Source organism: Callionymus lyra, chromosome 4 (assembly GCF_982586985.1).
Source record: "Callionymus lyra chromosome 4, fCalLyr1.hap1.1, whole genome shotgun sequence".
In the NCBI taxonomy this organism is placed as follows: domain Eukaryota; kingdom Metazoa; phylum Chordata; class Actinopteri; order Syngnathiformes; family Callionymidae; genus Callionymus; species Callionymus lyra.
The window spans coordinates 22,431,452-22,457,359 of NC_141821.1; the positions used below are offsets into that span (position 1 = coordinate 22,431,452).

General features: G+C 39.8%; 2 protein-coding genes across 8 annotated transcripts in view; one reads left to right on the forward strand and one right to left on the reverse strand.

Moving 5' to 3' along the window:
- Window positions 1–1,105, forward strand: part of eef1a1l3 (eukaryotic translation elongation factor 1 alpha 1, like 3) — a 2,419-nt gene extending 1,314 nt beyond the window's left edge. The window contains exons 4-7 of the mRNA XM_087789218.1: window positions 50–200; window positions 273–529; window positions 585–819; window positions 889–1,105. Of these exons, the coding sequence (XP_087645344.1) occupies window positions 50–200; window positions 273–529; window positions 585–819; window positions 889–995 (750 nt within the window). The 3' untranslated portion in view covers window positions 996–1,105. The remainder of the gene's footprint in view (window positions 1–49; window positions 201–272; window positions 530–584; window positions 820–888) is intronic.
- Window positions 1,106–3,064: 1,959 nt separating this feature from the next.
- Window positions 3,065–25,908, reverse strand: part of asap1b (ArfGAP with SH3 domain, ankyrin repeat and PH domain 1b) — a 65,680-nt gene continuing 42,836 nt past the window's right edge. Inside the window, exons 14-29 of one of the 7 annotated variants that reach the window (XM_087789211.1) lie at window positions 23,981–24,147; window positions 20,851–20,984; window positions 20,595–20,686; window positions 19,554–19,740; window positions 18,038–18,123; window positions 16,334–16,449; window positions 16,193–16,260; window positions 14,944–15,051; window positions 13,103–13,331; window positions 10,832–10,900; window positions 9,128–9,280; window positions 7,686–7,764; window positions 6,664–6,728; window positions 5,999–6,603; window positions 5,182–5,304; window positions 3,065–3,247 (exon numbers count right to left, since the gene is read on the reverse strand). In XM_087789211.1, the coding sequence (XP_087645337.1) occupies window positions 3,173–3,247; window positions 5,182–5,304; window positions 5,999–6,603; window positions 6,664–6,728; window positions 7,686–7,764; window positions 9,128–9,280; window positions 10,832–10,900; window positions 13,103–13,331; window positions 14,944–15,051; window positions 16,193–16,260; window positions 16,334–16,449; window positions 18,038–18,123; window positions 19,554–19,740; window positions 20,595–20,686; window positions 20,851–20,984; window positions 23,981–24,147 (2,356 nt within the window). In that variant the 3' untranslated portion in view covers window positions 3,065–3,172. Of the gene's footprint in view, window positions 3,248–5,181; window positions 5,305–5,998; window positions 6,604–6,663; window positions 6,729–7,685; window positions 7,765–9,127; window positions 9,281–10,831; window positions 10,901–13,102; window positions 13,332–14,943; window positions 15,052–16,192; window positions 16,261–16,333; window positions 16,450–18,037; window positions 18,127–19,553; window positions 19,741–20,594; window positions 20,687–20,850; window positions 20,985–23,980; window positions 24,148–25,908 lie in introns of all 7 variants that reach the window. The other 6 variants (XM_087789210.1, XM_087789213.1, XM_087789212.1 and 3 more) reach the window with 6 other exon arrangements.

Sequence of the window (25,908 nt, forward strand, 5' to 3'; positions counted from 1 at the left end):
ATGTACAGTACATTGTAACTATGCTAAAATATGTATATTTTTTTTCCAGATGCCCTGGTTCCAAGGATGGAAGGTCCGACGCAGGGATGGAAACAAAAGTGGAAAAACTCTACTTGAAGTTCTGGATTCCATTCAGCCACCGATCCGAACCCTGAACAAGCCTCTGAGGCTCCCCCTGCAGGACGTCTATAAAATCGGAGGTTGGTCCACATTTCAGGTTTTTTTTTCTTTCCTTGCGCCATCTTGACCCTTGACCCCACGTCCGCCTCCAGGCGTCGGCACCGTCCCGGTGGGGAAGATCGAGACCGGCGTGCTGAAGCCCGGCATGACCCTGATGTTCTCGCCGGCCAAGCTGACGGCCGAGGTCAAGTCCATCGAGATGCACCACCAGGGCCTGGAGACAGCGCTGCCCGGTCACAACGTGGGCTTCAACATCAAGAACGTGTCGGTGAAGAACCTGCGGCGAGGGGACGTGGCGGGGAACGCCCAGCACGACCCGCCGTCGGACGTCAAGAGCTTCGACGCTCAGGTATGGATCTCGACCTTGTTGACCCTGCTGGTCTCACCCTGATCCTCCTCCTCAGATCATCGTCCTGAACCATCCTGGCAAGATCAAGGCGGGCTACTCTCCGGTCCTGGACTGCCACACGGCCCACGTGACCTGCCGCTTCGCCGAGCTGAAGGAGAAACTGGACCGTCGTACCGGGCAGAAGACCGAGGACCAGCCGCAGCTGCTGATGTCGGGCGACGCCGCCACAGTCAAGCTGGTCCCCATCAAGCCCATGTGTGTGGAGAGCTTCTTCGCCTTCCCGCCTCTAGGTAAGACCACCCTACCCCCCCAACCCTCACTTGACTTCCTGCTGACTTGCCTTGTTCTCGTCCCACCAGGTCGCTTCGCCGCCAGAGACCTGAAGCAGACGGTGGCCGTCGGGGTCATCAAGTCCGTGGAGAAGGACCCGGGGTCCAAGCATGCAAAAGTGCAGATGTGTAAATAGATGGCGTACCAGTCGCCTGGTACTTTATGTTGACCTTTTTATATTTTTAAAGCCAGTTTTTGTGCCGACGCACAAAGTTCTTATGTTGACCTTCAGAAGTAGAAGAGTTCCTGTGTTGGATCCTAAAGAAGCTGCGGAAATGGACGCAATATTTCGGTTGAATGTAATGACTAGGATTTAAAGAAAATAAAAGGATCTGAATGAGAAGTTTCGTCTTGGGTTTTAATCGATCTAAACTGAAATTTGCACTTTAAACTGTTTCTTTAACAGCATTTACACATTTGGCCAGAAGTCTTGTTCCATCTTGGAGTGTTTGGCTCGTCAAACATCTTGTCAAATTCAAGGCCATGAGTGACTCTTGAGCAAACCAAAGATGTTCTTTCACAGATGACACATTTGTATTTTTTCTTCTAAAGGTGTTTAAGTGGCACTGAAGTCGAACTGTTAAATGGAGATTGAGGTTCCTCCACTTTGACTACCTTAGACTATGAAGTTACTTTCACTCCACAGAGAGCGAATGATCTTTGTCCCCGTGACCATCAGCCACACATTTGGAACGTGTCAAACTTTTGCAAATTGTCCACAAATGTATTTCCCTGTAATCCACATTGACTGACACCTTGTGTTCATCACACTTCATTTACTAGTCTAAAGGGTTTTTGTTTGGTACTTGCAACTTCATAACATTGTTCGTCCCTGTATAAAGATATTTGGGAATGTTTACAAAAGGTTGGTAATGCATATTTAAAATGTATACATTAAATTAGCCTTTTCGTTAAAATACTGTAATTGAGATCTATCTCTAGTTGGATTAAAGTGACACCAGGAGTAACTAAATTTTCCTAATTTCAAGTAATTTGCAGAGAATCTTGTTTCACTTCTGACAATTCAATAGTTTGTCACATTAATCTAGCTATGCTAACAGTTGTGATTTGATCTATTTTATATACTGTATATATTTGCACCCTTCCTTACAATGAAGTGTCCCATACTGTGTATACACAAAGCTGTGATTGTAGGGAAAAACCTGTTTTTTTTCCGAGATTTTCCAGAAAAAGTTAATTTTGACATTTACTATTTAAAGTATTTCCAGTCATTTGCTGCTACAAAGACTCAGTTCATCTCACTTTACAAGAATCAATTCTGTATTTCAAGCAACACGTTTGTTTTCCTACGTTAAGCTAGCGGTGCTAATGTAGCGAACATTGATTTTTGACTTTTGTATTCGTTTCCCTGAAAAAAGCTGATATTACCGTAATAACCAGAGCAGAGCGCAGCTGAAGTACAGCACTTTTAATGATACAATGGGTTTGTTCGTTAACACGGGAAAAAGGACTCAAACATCAGCTCTTCTGGTCTCAGAAAAGACACCTCGTGGTCCAAAAAGGCAGAACCTTGATCCAGTAACATGGAATGAAAAGACGTGATAATTCATGACTTTTTAAAAAAAAACAAAAAAAACAAAAGGAAGAAAAAGTTCAAGCTCATGAGGTTGTACGAGGGTGAAGAAATCAAGTTATTGCTCCGATGTCATCTCCAGGAGTGGTGGCTTCTTGAATCTTTAGTGGCTCTTCAGACCCTGAGGCGAGCAGGTGTCCACTGGCGTCCAGTCGTGGTCACACATGCACGGGAGGAGCGAGAGATGAGTGACCGACACGCTGATGTTCCACCACAGTAGCAGCAGGTTTCTACACTGTCAAACACTACACACTCACACTCGCACACACGCAAAGCAAGCAGGGGTACACTGAATGATGGGGGGGTGCAGGACACTAACTTCACATTCCATTTTCTTACTGTTGGAGATATATGATGGAGAAATGAATACAGATAAAAGTGTCAGCAGAGGGGGGGCTGGGGGGGGTGGTACATGTTTTTGTACAATAAACATGTATATACACGCACACACAAATATATATATTTACACAGATATATACACAACATCGGGGAAGTGCTCGGGCGTGAGATGATCCGGGCGCAGCCGTGCTAGTCGGACTAAGATAATACTGGTGGAGGAAGAAGACACACATTCTTTGTACAGACTTTTTTTTTTTCTCTCTCTCTCTCTCTCTTTTTTTTTCATTCGCGACACATGTCATGTGACAAGGAGGTGTTTTTATCGCGGCTATTTACAGGAGCGCCCCCGGCGGAGGAGAGCGGTAGTGCAAGTCTTTGTGTCAGTCACTCAGGATGTGCACGAAGGACATGGGGAACACTCCTTTCCTGTCGGGCTCCCCCTCGATGTGGCCGATCTGAGGGCGTGAAGGTGAGACGTCAGGAACGAGTCGCTCTGCTTTCAAATACTTATATTCCTAATTATACTACCATTTATACTACTAATTCTACTACTTCAACGTCTACTACTACTTCTACTTGTACAACTAATTGTAGTTCTACTTCTACTACTACTACTACATCTACTACTACTCCCACTACTTCTCCTACCACTACTACTTCTACGTCTACGTCTACTACTACTCCCACTACTACTTCTCCTACTACTACTACTTCTATGTCTACTACTACTTCTATGTTTACTACTACTCCCACTACTACTTCTCCTACAACTACTACTTCTACGTCTACTACTACTTCTCCTACTACTACTACTTCTACGTCTACTACTACTTCTCCTACAACTACTACTTCTACGTCTACTACTACTCCCACTACTACTTCTCCTACAACTACTACTTCTACGTCTACTACTACTCCCACTACTACTTCTCCTACAACTACTACTTCTACTACTACTCCCACTACTACTTCTCCTACTACTACTACTTCTACGTCTACTACTACTTCTCCTACAACTACTACTTCTACGTCTACTACTACTCCCACTACTACTTCTCCTACAACTACTACTTCTACGTCTACTACTACTCCCACTACTACTTCTCCTACAACTACAACTTCTACGTCTACTACTACTCCCACTACTACTTCTCCTACAACTACTACTTCTACGTCTACTACTACTCCCACTACTACTTCTCCTACTACTACTACTTCTACGTCTACTACTACTTCTCCTACAACTACTACTTCTACGTCTACTACTACTTCTCCTACAACTACTACTTCTACGTCTACTACTACTCCCACTACTACTTCTCCTACTACTACTACTTCTACGTCTACTACTACTTCTCCTACAACTACTACTTCTCCTACAACTACTACTTCTACGTCTACTACTACTCCCACTACTACTTCTCCTACAACTACTACTTCTACGTCTACTACTACTCCCACTACTACTTCTCCTACTACTACTACTTCTACGTCTACTACTACTTCTCCTAAAACTACTACTTCTACGTCTACTACTACTCCCACTACTACTTCTCCTACAACTACTACTTCTATGTCTACTACTACTCCCACTACTACTTCTCCTACAACTACTACTTCTACGTCTACTACTACTCCCACTACTACTTCTCCTACAACTACTACTTCTACGTCTACTACTACTCCCACAACTACTACTTCTACGTCTTCTACTACTCCCACTACTACTTCTCCTACAACTACTACTTCTACGTCTACTACTACTCCCACTACTACTTCTCCTACAACTACTACTTCTACGTCTACTACTACTCCCACAACTACTACTTCTACGTCTTCTACTACTCCCACTACTACTTCTCCTACAACTACTACTTCTACGTCTACTACTACTCCCACTACTACTTCTCCTACAACTACAACTTCTACGTCTACTACTACTCCCACTACTACTTCTCCTACAACTACAACTTCTACGTCTACTACTACTCCCACTACTACTTCTCCTACTACTACTACTTCTACGTCTACTACTACTTCTCCTACAACTACTACTCCCACTACTACTACTTCTACGTCTACTACTACTTCTCCTACAACTACTACTCCCACTACTACTTCTCCTACTACTACTACTTCTACGTCTACTACTACTTCTCCTACAACTACTACTCCCACTACTGCTTCTACTACAACTACTACTTCTACGTCTACTATTACTCCCACTACAACTTCTCCTACAACTACTACTTCTACATCTACTACTACTCCCACTACTACTTCTCCTACTACTACTTCTACTGAGATGGTGAATTTAAACTTGTTAATTACATAATGACGAGGGTCCCTGAACACAGCAGTGAGTGTTCGGGCACAGAGCTGTACTCACCCACCACTCCTGGTCCTCCTCTCCGGTCACTATGATCACCTCGCCCTCCACGAACGTCAGCTCGTCGTCGTTGTCGGCCTGACAGTCGTAGATGGTCTTCACCCTCCGAGCTTTACTCTTCCCCTGAACACACATGGAGGCCATTGATGTGTGTGTTCACACGCTCTCACACACAACTATTCAAATACTAATCTAACCAATAGATGACAAGAAAATTGATCCAGACACAAGGAAACTGAAGTGATCATTAACATAAATACATGTTGAGTAAGAATGAATAGTTTGAGGAATTATTATGATGGAAAAAAAAGCAAAAAACTCCAAAAAAGCAAGTTGTTTTTTAAATGAAAAAAAATAAATATATATATATATAGATATTAGCACAAGACAAATGAAAATGGGGAAAATAATTTTAAAAAAAGAAGTTATTATAATATTATCATTCATGTACTTTAATAAGTGCAACATTATTTACATAATAAAAAGAGGACTTCTAGAAATACACATTTTTAAGGAAATCCATTAAAAAAATTATTAAATACTTTCTTAAAAATAAAAATGTCAAAATGAATAACAAGCAAGATGCATGAGATAAGGTCGTTATTGCCTTTACAATTAAAAGGTTTTTTTTGAATGATTTGGAAAATAAAAGCTGCTGGACATGAAAATGTATTCACAAAAATATCTAAAGTTTTTGAGCAAAATATGACTGATTTGAAGAATTAATCTGTGAAGATGACATTCATAATGTACTTATAATATGTATATAAAACGGTTAAAAACATTTTTTTTTGAGTATAAAATCAAGATATTTTACCGCGTTGATCTTTCTAGGCAGGGGTACGGGCGTCTCTGCAGATCCAGTGGGGGTGCCGTTAGTGTCCTCAGCGGGCTGCTGAGGGGGCGTGGCTATAGTAGGCGGCTGGTTCGGGGACGGGGAGTCCGGCGGCGGCGGTTGAGGCTGAGGCTGCGGTTGAAGCTGCTGATGCTGCTGATGCTGCTGCTGCTGCTGCTGCTGCTGCTGCGGCTGATGCTGCGTCGGTGGAGGCGGAGGCTGCGTCTGCGGCCTGGTCACCTCGCCGGGGGTCCGAGGGGCCGACTCGGACGGTCCGGGCTTGGGCGGGATGTCGGCGAGGTGCGGTTTCGGGGGGAGGTCCTTGAGCTGCGGCTTGGGCGGGAGGTCTCCCAGCTGAGGCTTGGGCGGCAGGTCGGACAGCTGCGGCTTGGGCGGGAGTTCTCCGGGCTTGGGCGGGAGCTCGGATGGCTGGGGTTTGGGAGGAAGGTCTCCCAGCTGTGGCTTCTCGGGCAGAGGGGACTTCTGAGGGGTGTCGGAGCCCGGGGGAGACTTCTGGAAGACCTCTGGTGGAAGGCTGGGCTTGTCCATAGACGGGTGGTGGATGGTGTCGATCTTCCGCAACGCCACTGAAGAAGCAGATGCACATCAGGACCTCAGGGTCTCACTGACCTCAGGGAACCACTCACCTTTCTGAGGTAGTTTGGGGAGAACCCTTGGACCAAGTGTGGACTTAGTGTTGCTCGAAGTGGTGCTGCCGAATAAAAGTCATGTTAATATTGTAGCTCTACTTTACTCAAGCATGATGTATTTAGCTCTAAATATTAAGTGAGAAAAATGTATTTTTGTCATCTAACAACCCTGGTTATCATCCTTTAAAATCTTTATATATCTTCCTTTCATTTGAACTTCATTATGATATATGTTTACCTTAGAAAAATGAATTATTATTATTTTATGTATTATTGTGTTTGTAATGTATATTTGTGCCTCAAAAATGTAAGTAAGTAATTAATATTGTTAACACGAATATATATTTTTAAAATAAATATTTTAACTCAATCATTTTATTTGTATTGCATATATTTTTATTTATTTTGTTCATTTTTATTAAAAAAGTTCCTTAATAAAATATCTTAAATTGTTAACTCAAGTAATTTTATTTTTTAATCTAATTACAATTGACACAAAGGTAGATAAACATATAAAATGAATTCTACATTATTCAGATTTTTGATACATTTAAAAAAACATAAATATATTTAGTTAATTCAATTATTTTTTCTTCTTCTGATACGTTTAATTGTATTTACATTTTTTTGTAAAAAGAACAGAAAATTATTTTATATTATTTCATCTAAGTAAAATGTACACGAGACATAATAACTTAAGTACATTAAGTAAAATCCTATTTTTGATCAAATTAATATTTTCTGAAATATCTGAATTCTCATTTTAAATGTGTTTAAGTATAAATTTAGCAAATAAAAATGACTTAGATCAATATTAAGGAATCAAAAACACATATTTATATTTAAACCGTCAATAAAATGATGAATAACCTAATAAAATAAATATTCATATACATGTAAATGATTAAAAAAACGAAGATCAAGATGTAATTTAAAGTTTCCGTCGCATTAATATTGATCTCAATGACGACATCAAGATGCAGCGTTCCATGTGCGAAGACGACACAGAGCGTCTTTACCTTTGCTGATGAGGAATTCCTTCAAACTTGTTGGACACCGGAGACATCTTAGTGACGGGCGGAGGCGTGGAGTCGCTTCCTAGAGTTTCAACATGCACACATTATTCCACAGGGGAGCGACAGGTGAGCGGCACGTGGACGTGGAGGCGAACAAACATGCTGAGATGCTCTCAAGAAAGAAAGCGTGAAGGGGAAGCGTCGTCTGGCTGAGCCGTCCATGAGCTCGTCCACGGACAGAGTGAGCGCCACAGACGACACACGGGACAGTTAAAGGACAAGAGTCTCGGATCGGTTTTAACAGAACACGGACACGGGGAGACTTCACTGGTACAGACGACACAGAGAGTGGATGAAGATTTGACTTTCAAACCCCAAAACTCTTTACTTTTTTACTGAATGATTGACGAGCTTTCAGGGAAGGTTGAGAGCAAACTGCGTTTAACTGCATGATTCTCTTAACAATTCTCCCTGAAGGCACAAAAACTAACTTTTCCTCGAGTCTCTTCATGTAGCACTGAGAGACGAGGGGGGGGGTCGAGTTTGATTGACACATAACTGTCTAATCATTTTTGAAAGAGCCGCTATGATTGAGTGATTGATATGAGTACATCAGTGTTATTAGAATATTGAATGGTTGAATTTAACATTTAAACAGTTCAAACTTAGCTGAATTGTATTGTTGTTTTTTCAAGAATTAAATTGTTTTTTAATTAATTGAATTAATAATGTGTATGTTGAAAGATTAATTCAATTAATCAATTTTTAAATAGTTCAATATAAAACTTGATTTTCATTTTATTTATTTTTTACACTTTCATATTATAAAAAAAATGTGTTCATCACTATGATGAAAGATTAATTAAATCAAAAATACATTACATGCTTTAACAATCATTTGAAATGTAAAATTCAACCATTCAAAATTCTGATAATGATATACTTGTTATTCATGTTTTACTGTACTTTACGCAAGGTCTAAAATTCACATTTTATTTAATTTTATATCATGGGGGATGAAATAGATATAATATAAAGGGAGTGTCTAAAATTAATGAACCTTTTCCTCTCATTCTCATATTATACCGTTTTCTCCAATTAAAGTTTTTCTTCTCTTCATACTCCATTATTTCATAAAGATTTTTTCATTTAGTTTATATGAGGTCGTGTTATATATTCTAAATTCTTCAAATGACCTCCCTACTGTCATAAAATGATTTTTACATATACATATATTTTAATTTCTTTATTTTAGCTCGAAGTGGCTTCGGAACTTCTTTAAGCGCGTCTCGAGCGTTTGGTTAAGAATCTCTGTGTGTCGAGGCTCTTGATTGGTTGAAGCGCCGTCATGTGACCTCACTCTGCCACCTTGGTCAGCAGATAACAAAAAGGCGTAAACAGTAGAAAAAAGAAAGTCTCAGAACCGGCGTGTGCTTGCGTCTCACCCCCAGTCAAGCCCCCTTTACTGTGACAGAGTGGGCTGGGTGGGTCAGACAGGGTGCGTTTGTGTCCAGGAGGGGGGGGCGGAGGCCTCTTCTTGGACAAGGTGGCGCTGCCTCCTGGGGTGTGTGAAGAGGGAGGGCCGGACGGGGGAGGAGCTGGAGGAGCGATACATAGAACAAATGAGGTGATGGTTTCGTCGGGACCCCTCCCCGCCCACCTCCCATTGAGAACACAGAGAAGGTGAGGATGAGGATGATGAAGAGTGGAAAAGAGGGGGCGCCGAAGAGCAGTGTCGTCACAGACCCAAATTGTAACCAGTCACGATCTTTGGGAGCCACTGATGTTGTGTTGTTGCAGAGAGTCACTGATCTTGTGTTGTTGCAGAGAGTCACTGATGTTGTGTTGTTGCAGAGAGTCACGGCCATGTGTGTCGTTTGTGTGTTAAACTTCTCGTCTTTAAATAGTTTTTTAATTATGACTGTATTATCATATTTGTTGTCCTTTAGAAAATGGAGGGAATATTGAAAATAGTTTTTTTTTTTTTTTTTTACCGTCTTAATTAAATGTATATGAAAATAAATATAATCAAATTAAATTACAACAAATAAAAAAATGCTTATGATTTTTCATATTTAGGCCATTTCTCTTTCTTTTAGCCCCTCAGACAGTAATATAATATCATGTGGGAAATTTACCCTGCTATAAGACAAATCCTTTAATATGTTTAATACTTTAAATGAAAATTGTATTATGGGTATCATAATATACATCCATACACTTAAATATCGCGATGTTAGTTTTCACAATACTGTACTGTATCGATTTAAAAAATGTATTCTTTAAATACAATTTTATTTTGATTAAAGATCAGGTATGCTGCAAAATTCAATAAGTCGTGTATAATATAAAATAATGAATTACATTACATTATATACGACTACAGCAGCTTTTAAAGCTGATGTTTGGACATATTTTGGTTTCAAACAAATGTTTGTATGTCGTTAATATTTCAATTAAGTGTTAATATAATAAAATAATTCGAATTATTATTATCCATGTAATAAATTATTTCAATAAACAATTAACATGCAAATATTCAGCATTTTTTTTAGTTTTGTACACCTTTTTCTTTTGTAAATATGCCGAGATCCCGGTCCTGACTGAGGACGAGAGGATGCAGTTGACTCTAGCAGCTTTTTAAACTGATATTTGGACATATTTCGGTTCCAAAACAAATGAAAGCAGTTACGACTTTGTCAAGAGTCATGTGGTCTGTAAAGTATATAATTTAATATATATTATTGTTGCCCATGAATCACGATATGTTTCGCATCTATCTGTTTGTATCCACAAGTCTATCTTTGAACTTGTTTTGTTTCGTGTCCAATCCTAATCTGATCCTCCACTGCGTCGTAGGATCTTCTTCTCAGCCGTGAATCTTCTGCAACAACAGAACCTCGTCGGCTCAGAGTCGGAGGAGAAGCTAATAGAGAGCTCAGCCAGAGAAGAGTCAGCCGTGGAGTGACTCTACGGCTCAAAGATGGCGGCCATTCATCGTGGGGAAAAATCCACAGACGCACAAAGCTAACAAAAGTCTGCCATCTTAGAGCTGTAGAGAAGAAACAACCGAGGGGGGGGAGAGTATCAATGGGGGCGCAAGGCCCAGTGGAAAAAAAGGGGGGAAAACGTAAAAGCAGGATATTCACTGATGTATGGTCGAGTGCCAGCCAGAGTGGCGTAGTGCGAATGAGAGCCAAGGAATGCCAAGTGTGGAGCTGGAAAGAATAAGAGAAACAAAAAAAGAAAAGAGAGCGAGATGAGGAGGAGTGTGGGAGAAGACGCCGTCGTCATGTCAGTCTTCAAACCTCCCACACAGGAGAAAGAAACATGATGAGTTCTTATCAGTAGAAAAACCATCGAAAAGAAAGGAAGAGAAAAGAATAAACGTGTGAAGCTGGTCTCAGGATGAGCTCTTCTGAAGGAGAAGCTAAAGAAGCTTCTTCTGTTCTTATCTCACGCTAGTTTTCAACCGTCAGCCCAAACTTTCTCTCGCACTCCGAGGAGCTCCAGGACTGCAAGTTGAACCAGTTCATCAAAACACTTTTATTATAGACATGAGATATTCTTGTAAGGAAATAAAGTTGTGTTTAAAAAGCTAACTAAGCTAAGTGCTAGTGAAGCTAATGTAATAAACTATAACTTCCACATTGCTAACCTAAGATAAGCTTAACAAATGTATTACATTTAAGGAATTAGTTTCCACAGTCATAAAAGTATAAACAAAATGCAGTAGTTTAAAGGTAATAAAATTAATGACGCCTCAAAACTTTGCTAGTATTTTAACCTTAACAATTCTTGTAAACTTTAGGCGTTAAATATGTTTTTAAAATAGCTTTTGCTATTCAACTATCAACTGGGTAAACATAAAATTAACAACATATGTATCATTTCTTGAATCAAGTATTTCTTGTTATAATGGCAGCGAGCAATCCTGGAAACTTCTGGCTATTATGCATTAAAAACCAAATCTCATTTGACAACCAAAGTCGTTCTTTAAAAAGCTCAAAATGATTTAAATGGCCTCGTAGGTCGTTGTTGGTTTAGCCGAGTCAGCTCTTTCAAAGTTTAACAACACATGGCGTCAGAGGGAGGAGTGTTTTGTTTAATTGTGATTGTGCGCACACAGCAAGTCAACACTTGAGTGTGTATGCGGTTGTCGACTCAAGTGTGTGTTTGTTTTCGTAGAGAGCTTAGAGTGTCAGCTTTTCTAATGACGCCTGCTCTCGTGTGTGTTTGTTCACACATTTCTGTGAGGGAGTGTGTGTGTTTTTTCAAGTATGTGCCCTTAATTGGCTTAATTTCCCCTGTGCACAAGTATTGTGTAATGTATCTGTGTGTGTTTGTGTTTAGTTGCTGCACATATGTGCCAGTGTGTGTGTATATGTGTGAAAGTGTGTGTGCACATATGTCTCAATGTCTGTGCACATGTGTGTTAGTGTGTGTGCACATGTGTGTCAGTTTGTGTGCACATATGTCTCAATATGTGTGCAAATGTGTGTCAGTGTGTGTGCACATATGTCCCAGTGTGTGTGCACATGTGTGTTAGGGTGTGTGCACATGTGTGTTAGTGTGTGTGCACATGTGTGTTAGTGTGTGTGCACATGTCTCAATGTGTGTGCAAATGTGTGTCAGTGTGTGTGCACATATGTCCCAGTGTGTGTGCACATGTGTGTTAGGGTGTGTGCACATGTGTGTTAGTGTGTGTGCACATGTGTGTTAGTGTGTGTGCACATGTCTCAATGTGTGTGCAAATGTGTGTCAGTGTGTGTGCACATATGTCCCTGTGTGTGTGCACATGTGTGTTAGGGTGTGTGCACATGTGTGTTAGTGTCTGTGCACATGTGTGTTAGTGTGTGTGCACATGTGTGTTAGTGTGTGTGCACATGTCTCAATGTGTGTGCAAATGTGTCTCAGTGTGTGTGCACATATGTCCCAGTGTGTGTGCACATGTGTGTTAGGGTGTGTGCACATGTGTGTTAGTGTGTGTGCACATGTCTCAATGTGTGTGCAAATGTGTGTCAGTGTGTGTGCACGCGTGTGTCTGCGTGTGTGCATGTGTGTCAGTGTGTGTTCAAATGTATGTCAATGTGTGTGCACATTTTGTCAGTGTGTGTCAGTGTCTGTGCACATGTGTGTCAGTGTGTGTGCACATTTGTGTCAGTGTGTGTCAGTGTCTGTGCACATGTGTGTCAGTGTGTGTGCACATTTGTGTCAGTGTGTTTCATTGTCTGTGCACATGTTTGTCAGTGTGTGTACACACGTGTGTCTGCGTGTGTGCACGTGTGTCAGTGTGTGTGCAAATGTATGTCAGTATGTGCGCACATGTGTGTCAGTGTGTGTGTTTGTGTTCTTGCTAGTATTCAGAGTTAACTGCAGCGGTGGGTTCTGGTCCTGAGGTGGCGGCGTGCAGGTCTGACCTTTGCCCTGGTTGCGCGGCGGCAGCGGCGGCCCGTCGGCCACGGGCGAGGAGGTGAGGTCGGTGGAGGCGCTGTACATCTGGTTGGTGAAGGCGCTGTAGGACAGACGCTGCTGCTTGTCCCGCTGGCTGATGAAGCCCGGCAGGGAGAGCTTGTCGTGGGGGGACAGGCTGGAGGAGTGGCAGAAGCTCTGGGGACGAGGGGAGCGGTCCTTCTTGATGGGACTGGGCTGCAGACACGTCATCTCGGTCACAATGATTCATGCTCAACAAAAGAAGGTCAACGCTACATTCTTTGTTTCTCACTAACACATCTATTCAAAGATTACCGTATATTTTGGACTATAAGGTGCACAGGATTATATGGTAGATTTTGTGAGGCTGTGTGACTGATGTCCTTGAGTTATTATTACAAAGCCAACGGAAACGCTATGAAACTTTGTTGTGAAATACTACAAAGCATCGTGGTGTAATACTACACGGCATTGCGAATTAATACTGCAAACATTCTTGGTGAAATACTACGAAGCCTCATGGTGAGTTACTATGAAGCCTAGCGGTGAAATACTACAAAGCCTCACAGTGAAATACTAAGAAGCATCACAAAGTAATCCAACAAAATTTCATGGTGAAATACTAGAGAGCCTCATCGTGAAATAATATGAATCCTTGCAGTACTCTATAGTGAAATACTATAATATTTATATGTACTCTTCTATGAGGATCTGAAGCCTCACGGTAAAATACTACAGGCCTGCATTGAAATAATACAGAGCCTCCCGTAATAATGCTACGAAGCCTTGTGCTGAAATACTTCTGAGCCATGCGGTGAAATACTTTTGAGCCTCACGGAGTAATACTACTGAGGCTCGTGGAGAAATACTACCGAGCCCACGGAGTAATACTACGTAGCCCAGCGGAGTTATACTACTTAGCCAAGCGGAGTAATACTACAGAGCCCCGCGGAGTAATACTACCTAGTCGAGCGGAGTAATACTACCTAGCCCAGCGGAGTAATACTACCTAGCCCAGCGGAGTTATACTACCTAGCCACACAGAGTAATACTACAGAGCCCCTGGAGTAATCCTACCTAGCCCAGCGGAGTAATAATGCCGAGCGTCGGGGAGTTCTACTACTGAGCCTCACGGAGCAATACTACCGAGCCCCGCGGAGTACTACTATCAAGCCTCGAAGAGTAATACATGCGAGCCTCGCGGAGTAATACTAACGAGCCTTACGGTGTAATACTACCGAGCCCCGCGGAGTACTACTATCGAGCCTCGAAGAGTAATACATCCGAGCCTCGCGGAGTAATACTACCGAGCCTTACGGTGTAATACTACCGAGCCCCAAGGAGTACTACTACCAAGCCCGGCAGAGAAATACTACAGAACATTTTGAGAGATTTTTGGGAGCCTTGTACTACATAAAATTGGTTAGAGATTAACAAGTACAATCAGAGTTGTACAGGATTAAAAGGCACACTGAGAACATTAAAGAATTTAGAGTGAGCCTATTGTCCAAAGGATACGGTAAGATAAGCAGCTTGAGTACTTGACCAGGAGATCAAAGGTTAAATATAAACTATTTCTAACTTTCGTAGCTCATTCAACTTCAGCTTGAGCTCATGAATGGAAAGAAAATCCCAAATCTTTGATTGAGAGACAGCAAAGATTGACGTTATCATTTGAAAGGAGCTCCACACGAGGATGAAAGGCTTCTTTAAATAGCCCAGAATCCTCAGCAGCTTCGTTTGGGTTTAGAGATTCTGTGAACTTAAATCTCTCCAAGAGTCTTAAAGCGAAACACAAACGTCGGGGTCACTAGGCTCTGGTTCACACCTTATCGTCCAGGTCGTCGTCGCTCTCGTCCATCTCCTCCAGACGGAGGCTCCACTCGTACTCCACATGGATGTGCTGGTTGAACTTCCCCTCGGCAGCCTGCACCAGCTGCAACACACCGTCAACAACCATTGAGCAACACATGAATGATGTTTATTTAATATCTATTTTACATCCATATCTGTTTTTCAGTTTTATATTCATCATAGATTTGACCCGACAGTCATCATTGTCAGTTCATGTTTTCATTGGTTCCTTTTTATAGCCCACAGTTCAGAATCTCTTCATTTATATCTCACCCTGTTAAACCTTCTAATTATTAAATATTAAAAACCCATTAATTCTTCTAAATCTTTATTTACTTTTCAACTATATAGACCATCAACTAGTTTGGTGACTTGTAACTGGTGGGTTGGCAACTAAAAGTACATGTAGTAATTTTTATTTATATAGCGCTTGTAGCCATTTTCTGAGTGGGAAAAAGAAAATAATCATTTTATGTCAAAATAATTATATATATTCAAACTTTTTAAACTAAAAAAGTTTGATTTAAGATATTTATTTCTTGATTTGACTCACAACTTCTTTTTTTCCCTATATTACTTTATTTGTAATAATATAAATAATATATATATATATATTTTCTTTGCGCATTTAAAAATATTTACCTATATAAAAACTCTGTTGAATGAGTGTACATGTATCATTGTATTCATTTACTTTGCATGTTTAAAGGTAAATTCTTTATATATGCAATTTTTAATCAGTTTATAATCATTTATATAATAACATTTATTGATACGAAATTCATGTAATCATTTACAGACCAACCCCGAGCTATTATTATTATTAGCAATAATATTTAATGAATAAATGTGATTTTCTTTTTTGTTAATAGTAGCACAGTAGTACAGAGTTTTTATTAATTATTATGTTTTATATAATTCCATTGACAGACACAAGAGGCAGGAGTCTTTTCCCAGCTACACAGGGAAATAGACGAGGAGAACTCTGACATATATATATTTGGGTATATTAAAGCTGAGTGGTGTTTTCTAAATGTGATTTCAGGGAAACGATCTGTGCTCGTGCGAGCGTTAATAATGGTGAGTTCCAGAATGATTTCCACTCGGCTGTGACTGCTGCTGCAGGCCAGAGCGTCCGTCAACATCGACTCCGAACGTTCGCATTTCTCTCGGTTCTGAGCTCCAGAAGGTCCAGCTGGAAGCACCGCGTCTGAAATACTCACAGCCTCCTCGCACTGCGTGTTCCTCAGTCGCCTGGCAACATCCAGCGCCGTCTCTCCGTTCTGATTGGCTGCGAGCGGGAGAGAGGAGACCGTTAAGCAGACGACACGACGAGACGAGGATCAGGAGGACGAGTGACTCACGGATGTCGGTCGCCGGCTTCCCCCTCAGGAGCAACTTGAGGCACTCGTGCTTCTCGTACATGCAGCAGTAGTGCAGGGCCGTGTTCCCCCACTCCGTCTGCTTGTCCAGGTTCCCGCTGTTCAGACGGAGAGCGGGGGTCAAAGGTCGCACCACTACATCGAGTGATTTAGCCCGAGTGACGTCTACCGATGAGACCCCTCTGGGTGGAAGACTCATACGGAAGTGGGTCATCGTCAGCGTACATTCAATCCACGAGGGCCCAAATGGGATCAAGGAAGGACGACTTGACTAGCAGTGAGGTTGGAGGACATTTAAGTTGACATCAACTTCAGACTTGATTTCAGGCTTCACTTCACGTTCTTATCCATCTTTTCACTTCTTCACCGAGAGTCTTCACGACTCCATAAACATTTCTTCATCCCATCCTCTCTGGTTTTCTTGATTAAAGAGCTTCTGCTTCTCTTGTCATCCATTTGGCAACTCTTTATCTCAATTGAATCCCTTGTCATTTATGATAGTTTATCCATCTATTATATATAATGTTCATCAAGAATTTCACAGAAATAATTATTTTATTTCCAACACTTTTTACGAGCAGATTATTGAATGGTTGAAAAATGAAGTTTTTATTGATTAATTGCGTTCAATAATTTGTTTATTTAAATGTAAAATGTGTTTTTCGAAATAAGTAGATTAAGAAAAATCTATTATTATCAAAATGAAAGATTTTTTAACAAAGAGAATTAGATATTCTAAATTCCAATTGTTTGAATTGAAATTTTCTAAATTCCAAGTTTTATTATTTGTAGCATTTTTTAAATTCAAAATAAAACAAGCAGTTTTAATTGTTCAAACTTTATACTTTTTTAAGTAAAAAAAGTTCCAATACTTTTGTCATGAATTGGCTACAAATACGATACATAAAATGTATAATTGAATGACTGTAATTACATGTAAAAATAAAACAATTCATTTTTGAGTTGTTTGATTAAATTATATATATAAAAAAACCCTAAATTTAAACCATTTCAAATATAAATTAGTGAAATTAATAATAAAAAAACAAATTAATAAAAAACAATAACATTACAAAATTAATTACATTTTAACTTCAACCATTCAATATTCTGACACTGATATACTTCAATAGAAAAAGAGTATTTTAAAATACTTCTCAAAAAATGATTCAGACTCGTAAGTCAGTGACATCTTGTTAACAAAGACAACAACAGACAAACAAATAGGGTTCACCTTAATATGCTTGTATTTTTCTTTACTGTGATCTATCATTTTTTAACATATGTATTAGGAACTTAAACACAATTTTAAACTGGGTATTTAATTCCAGCAGTGCACAGATGTTGTACTGTGTGTTGTATAACTAAGATATTTCAACGTAAAACTAGTGAGTCTAAAAGAGAAAAACTGTGACAAAGCAAAGCACAAATGAGTGCGAGGGTTCCTGCCTGTGCGAGCTGTCGGAGCAGTGGTGGGTAAACAAGTGAAAAGAGAGGAATAAATTAAGGCAGAGGAAGAAAAAAAAAAAAAGTGCTTGACCCATTTCTGTTTGCCTTGTGGGAATGTGAGCGGGAGCTTCCCTCACTGCTTTTATCGTCTTTGATCAAAACCCTCTTCTCTCGTGTCGACTTCCTGAACGTGTGGATTTAAATGATGTGTTCCCGCTGAAGGAGGCTCGAGCGTACCTGTTCTGGACCAGGAAGTCCACCAGATGCAGCGAGGTCTGGTCAGCAGTCCGGACAGAGTAGTGCAGTGCAGTTTCTCCGGATTCCTGCTAGGGGGCGATCGAACACAGCGGAGAGAGAGAGTGAGCGAGCAGCATCCATTCTGTTCCTCCTCCTCTCACTCTTCCAGCATTTAAAAAAAGCAGCAGTAAACAAAATGGCTTCTAAAATGATTTTTTTTCATGAATGACACTAAATTCTTTCTGTGTTCACTCAACCACGTGTTTATTAAATACAATATTCAGGAGGCAAACATCAAATGTAAAGGTTTGATGCTGGATTTCCATGGTTTCCTCAGACGAAGGCATCAATGAGTCAGAGCAGCAACAGCCCTAGATCCCCCCTTTCCTCCTCTCTTTCCTCCCCCCTCCTCTCATCCCTCCCCCCGTCACCAAAAATCATCCTCTTGTACTCGGCGCTTGTACACTTAATTTTTCATTACAGAAGTAGCATGTCTGTGTTATAAAACCATGACCCATTTATGTCACATGAAGTCTGATCACCGGGGTTGTGCGCGCCGTGGTGTCTTCTGCCATCTATGAGGCTATTTTTAGGAAAGAAACGCCATAAAGAAAAAAAAAAAATGAACGGAAGAGAGAGTCAAAGAGTTCAGGATGTTCTGTATTGAAACACGGCTCTGAACAATCAACTGGAGGTTTTTTTTGTCAAGGATCCGTGGATATGATTGAATCATGATATTGGACGATATACTGTGATACTGTAGTAACAAGGATATATTCGTAGTATTGTCGAGTACTTGACTCTGGTGTTTAATTTACAGACCACATGACTCTTTTACGAAGTCGTTAGGGCTTTCATTTGTTTTGAAACCAAAATATGTCCAAACATCAGTTTTAAAAGCTGCTGGAGTCGACTGTATCCTCTCGTCCTCAGCAATTACCAGGATCTCGCCAGATTTTATCGTTTCTTTAGCTGCTGGAAAATAATGACCGCTGCCATCTAGGGGCCGGAAGTTTGATTGCCATACAAAAATAGACAAATGCTAAATATTTGAATGTAACTGTTTAAAGAAATAAATGATAATAAATAAATAAAAAAAATCGGATCATAACAATTCGAATTATTTGTTCATATTTACACTTAATTGAAATACTAACAATAAAATAACTATGATTAGAAAAAAAAAAAAATTTAATTTGAAAACCGAAACGTTTTTTTTTAACATTGATCAATTTGTTTTTGTTATTATAGATTTTTATCTCACAGACATACAATCAACCCTTGTTTTCTCTCAGACTCTTAGCAGAAACATGATTTCTTTCATGATACAAATTAAGAGCAGGACAGTGTTGGATCACCAGCTACAGATACGGCTGAAGGTTGATGAACTGCAACAAACAATACACGTCTAAACCTGTCATTAGATCAACACCAGATCATATTTAATCTCTCATCTATACACTTCATGTTTCCCCTCCAGTCTATGCATGTTTCTAAAAGCAGAAGTTTGACTTACGGCCCCTGACTCTGGAAGAGGCTCCATGAGTTCCACTCCTTCAGCGTAGACCTGGATCAGAGCCAGCAGGTCGCGGGACTGAACCGCCTCGAAGAGCTCGATCATCTTGCCGGCCGCAGACGTGCACGTCTTCCGGGCGAACTTGTGGTCGACATACTTGGCGTTGATGAACTCCTTTCTCACCGTCCTGAGCAGAGCAGAGAGGAAGCCCAGCGTTAAGAACAGAACCGTTGGTGGAACGCTATTTATTAAATACATATTTTGTTATTTTTTAGATATATTTATAAAAAACGAAAACAGTATTTATTACTTCATTACTATTAAATACTTAACAGTAAGTATTTTAATATACTATTTTGTTTTATAACAATATATATATATATATATATATATATATATTATACTACATTTAATCAGATTAATTTTATTCTAATGAATTTTAAAAATGTAGTGAATATATTTTCATTTCAAAACAGTCCTGAGCAGAGTAGCGAGGTCAAAATGAACTCCATCAATAATATAGAAACGTTTGTAGAAAACTTCTTTATAAATACTTTGTAATTTACGATGTATTTTCATAAAAAAATTGGTGTGAATATTTAAAAGGAACAACTTTATTCTAAAATTCTAGTCAAAGCATCAATATCTAGAATAGAATGAAGTGATATTTACAAAAAATGATATGTATTTATAAAAGAAAAATATATATATTATTGTAAAAACAATTTTTTTTATATAATTTATCAAAATATAGAAATAAAACATGTTTTATCAAATGTACTTAATGTATTATATAAATTAAAAATAGTATTAATTTAAACACAAATTAAATATTTAACTTTGTTAATTTACTTTACATTAACAACATCTATCTCAGCATGTACATTAAGATTTAATAATATTTAATTTTTAAATCATGAGAATATTTACGATTTTTGAATCTCATTAATGCTTCAACTTGACATGAATCACATGTTTGCTCCTGATATCGTGCAGCTGGATCTGAGGAGAATCAAGTCAGATTCTTTGGTCTGGACTCACATGTCGCTGGAGGGGGTGGGCTTTGGTGAAGGGGAGGTCAGGTTCCCCTCCATGATCTCATTGAAACTACTATTCCCAACATTCTTGGCCAGCTGGAGGAGGAAAAAAAAGGAAACGTTAGTCCAGAGTGTTGTTGACGTGCAGAACAACATCTGCATGTTTGCAGAGTCAAGAATAGTCTTTTATGCTCCAGGGGTCGAGCTCCTGCTACCACTTCTCATCACTCAGATCAGGGTCTGCTGCTGCTGACACTCACCAAGAGCTCAGAGGTTCCTAGTTTGTCCAGCTCCATGGACTGGATGCGGGAGATGTGGACCCCCATCTCTCGGTGGATCCCAGAACACTCGATGCAGGTCAAGATGCCAAGGTTGGTGGAGAGCCACTTGGGATCTGGAAGTAAATAACGAGTGAAATAAATACAAGAGGTCGCCACACTCCACAACACTTCAGTTAGAAACAGTCGTTTCATTTGAATATACATTTTATTGACAAAGAGATGGACAACATAGTATCACACATGGATATATATATGTTTTTAATATAACATCAAAAGGAAGTTACTGCATGTAGCTCAACAAAGTGGAAAATCATAGATCAAAAATTCAACATTTTGAATAAATTACTTTTACTTGTTTTTAAACTAAACACAATTAACCAAACTCTTGTTGTATATTTCAGAGATAAAACCCCTGTTATTGCATTAAATAATGAGCAGAATTTCACTCAGTTGTTATGAAAATTATAACAAAGTCAGTCTTAGAAGTTGTGTATTGTCTTGCTGTACCAGTGGGAGAAGACTTTGTGCAAGTACTGCAAGAGGGAGGAAACAAATCGATACTTTGTTATCAAACCTAAATTACAAGCTTTATTGAATTTGAAGTGGTTCTGAAAATCATTTGAACAGTGTTGTGTACTTTTGGATTCTTGACATCAGTAGGATTTTTGTTGGCAGCTATTTTAAACCAAATAGCTGTAGAATTACAAAAAAGAAATAAGTCAAATTGATGCTTTTGTCCGTATTAAGCAATAATTGGCCGTTATTGAACCGGTCAACTTTATAACCAGGTAAAAACAACAATGTACTATTTTATTTTATTTACAATAACTTTTATTCCTGGACTCTGAACATGTCAACTGGGGAAAACTCAACAGGTAGTTTTGTCTGCTGTGAAACACTGTCTTGACAAAACTCATATTTCTTTATGGTGAGTTGTGAGATTAAAAAAAAGTTAAAATAATATCGCAAATTATTTTCTAAAACAAAATTATCACCCAATAAACTAGAGCGGAGAGAAAAATCATCACCACGCTCTCCTCGTCTCACTCCCTCTCAGTGACTGCATCACTGCAGATGTGTGACTTTAGCTAATCTTAACCATCATCTTGCATGCCTCACATCACCGAAATGTTTTCTTGTATTTCTTATTAAAGAGTTATTACGCTAAGAATCTGTGTGAAAAACATCTTGAACATCTTCCTAGTTTCTTCTTCTTCGTTGGTATCCTCCGTCTCCCTATGTACTTGCTTCCAGATGACTCTTCCTGTCCTTCAGATCACAAACCTTCTAGTCGTTTATTATCTCTGCTAGGCTACATTTCTCCACCGTGATGTCACCAGTGATTTATTGGAAACATTTGCTTCAGGTTTGGAAGAGACGGCGACAACAAAAGGACAGTTTGAGACGCACAACTGTCACGTCCTGCCAGAGATAAGAGCTTATTGTTGCGTAACTTTTTATTAGATTTATTGTGCCGAGAGCATCGCTGTCCTGCTGATGTGCTTTTAAACCGACCGCGGCTGATGTTTTCTAAGTGGGGAGTGCGGACTATCACACGTGACTCACACACACACACACACACACACACACACACACACACACACACACACACACACACACACACACACACACACACACACACACACACACACACACACACACACACACACACACACACACACACACACACACACACACACACACACACACACACACACACACACACACACACACACACACACACACACACACACCGAACAGATGCATGCTGGGTCACAGGAGCTTGTTGAGCGGGATGAGAAGATGTTCTGTGACCTCTATAGATGATTAATGTTCAATCTGCAGAGCTGTGTGTGCGTGTGTGTGTGTGTGGGGGGGGCAGTCTCCTGCTGTGTGTGTGTGTGTGTGAGACGTCAACACAGGACAAACTCTTTACATGACACTCTGCAGGACACACAACACAACACACATCTGGAGTGAAGGACACAATGATGGACGGCCTCTGTGCAGACGTCAGTGTGTGTGACTTATGCAACGCTGTGATGCAATGTTGCTGCTTTTTATACACACAAATGTCTTTTCTGCCCTCAGAGAAAAAGTTTGAAGGCGTGTGTGTGTGGAGGGATGGGGTTTGTTTCGCTATTGTTGTCGTGTGCGTAGGTGTGTGTAGGTGGTGTGCTAAAATCTTGGTGAAGCTTAGTCTGCTATACGTTTGTGTTTAGTTGTTTGTAATAATATGTGCATACATGTGCAGTAAGTTTATGATTATGGAGGCGTGTGTGTGTATTTTCATATTTTGTGCGGTTCCGTTTTCTTAAATAGGTTTGTTTAATTAAAAGTAAGTGTTTATGTGAGTTTAATTGTGAGAGTGATGTCTACGTTTGATTCTGTGAGTGTGTTTCATTTTTTGTGCATGTGTATATATGGGTGTGTGTGTGCCGTTAATGATCTTTGTATGTGTGTGTGTGTGTGCAATTTTGTCTTTTTGTGTTCCTGTATGTCTGTATTCCTATGTGTATGTGTGCATGTGCATGCAATTTTCTGTGTGTTTGTGCAAGTATAAGTGTTTTTTTCCGTTTGTTCCTCCTGTGTGTGTGTCCATGGGTGTGTATTTGTGTGCGTCAGTGTGTCTGTGCGATTGTAGATCTGTATATGTGTGTGTGTGAAAGAGAGAATGTTGATGAGTTTGCCTGTGTGTGTGTGTGTGTGTGTGTATGATATCGTATTCAGTACACGACCTCAGTTCTCTCCTGCATGACTCAGCAATACAAAGTGTCAAGTATTTGCCACTTTAAGTACACAAGCACACACACAAGCACAAGCACACGCACACGCACACACACACACACACACACACACACACACACACACACACACACACACACACACACACACACACACACACACACACACACACAAGCTGATGACTGCAGGAACAGCAGCATCTTGCTCACTCATCCTCTGCAGTGACATCACGAGGAAGAGGAGAGTTTGCTTCACAACAGAAAAGTCTAAAACGCTGAGCAGCAGATGTTGTGAGTCTCTCCCCACAGCACGGTGACTCAGCACCGGCTCAGCAGGGGAAGAACCGGGAACACAGAAAACACACCTGCAGCGCCGCAGTCGCAGCACACTTCGTTGCCCGGCATCCGCAGCACGTCCTCGATGATGGCTTTGGTCAAGTCTTCCAGGCCGTCCTCGCCGCCGCTGGTCTGCTCGCCACGGAACGCCATGTTCAGAGCCTCCTCCTTACTGTTGGTCAGCACCGAGATCCAGCTGCACACAGAGACGACACAACTTTTAAGTCATATTTAAAGACTAGGGATGAATTGTAGAAATATAAAATAAATTAGTTTCTACATGATCTTTGACCTCATATAATATCTATATAATTATCATTATATTTATTCTTCCTGTCGTGAGAGAAATACATACTTGTGAAACCGTTTACATCTCAAATCTGCAGTAAAAAAAATAAAAATAAAAAACTGTATGGAAAACTAAATATTTCATTGAGAAGCTCCAGAAGTTGCCACTGTGATGTGGAGTGCGTGACAGAAGATCCCGGAGGACTAAAGAAGCCGGCGAGGGGAGGCGTGGGCGCAGCACCGAGGCACGACCGCAGCAGGAATATGATTTAATAAACTCCAGTGTGTCGAAGGAAGCAGTTTTTTTTCCGACAGCATCACTGCTTCATTTAAGCTGCACCACTTATCGGTTATCTTATATTAATAATCTCTCGCTTAACCTTCTCAGAATTCAAGGTCAAGGGTAAGAAAAAAAAATGTTAGAAGAAGTAAGTGCTAGAAGAATATCTATAATAAAAAGTACATTTTATAATCATTTTTGTAGCTGATATATCAGAATTTTAAATTAAAAGTCATGTAGGCCTATATGTGTTTTTTTACTTTAGCCACATTAAGTGAAGTGCATTTTCGTAGTATTATTCAGTCTGCAAGACTCCAGAATACTATGCATCGTGAAGCAAAAATAAGGTATGTCACTTTAAATTTGTTTCCTGTGGTGTTATGAGAAACTGTGAGATGACAGGCCACAAACACCCACACACACGTATATGACCTTTCTGTTAAAGACACAATGACATTGTGTTTAGACTTCATTTAAATGGCAGCAAACCTTTGGTTGGACATAAAAACAACCTGTTCGTCAAAACTCAAATGACTAAAACTCGAGACTATATCTTCAGTATTTAAGGTGGTCTGAGAGATGAACTCCTTCCACAATCATCATTTTAAACGGATCATACTGACAGATAATATATGATATATTTAATTATTACTTGCCGTTATAAAAGTCTTTAATTTGAAATCACAAATGATAAAGTTTGTTATTTCATTTTACCTAATTTCGATTCTAATCTCGATTGAAAATATCCAAAAAGAGGGGTCGTAAATGTATCTTCAGAAGGAGCGCCACTAACGCCGTTATTGACTCTACTCTAAATAAACATATATATATATATATATATATATATTTATTTGTGTCCTTAATTAGAAGGCATATTATTACACACAACGGGGTATAAAAGTTAAGCTTAAGGGACTCCAACTACCAAGTTAAATAAAGTAAAAACTAACCAAACTAAAATGTCTTCTAAAATGGCCTCAACGTTTACTTTAACCGACTTAGTAACACTTTTAAAGTGCAAACGTATTAAAACAAATGTAAATGTTAAAATAATTGATTTAATTTCCTCATTAGGACAAAATGCTACTTGTGTTAGCATTGTTGAAAATCTACCTTAACAATGAAAAAACTCAGGTAAAAAACATAAATAAATAACTATTTTGCTTGAATGACGTAGTCCAACATGTGACAGCAAATGTTGAATAATGTAGCTTGAAATAAAAGGCTGTATCTTACTGCCAAGCGTGACTTCTACCGGGACAAATGTGAAGGCAGCAGCGTGACATTGCGTGACACTTGATGACGTTATCATTTCTGTGTTAGCGCTCGCCTCAACGTCACCGAAGGAAATGAAACTTTCACGCTGGACTGTGAAAGATGCAGTTCTGT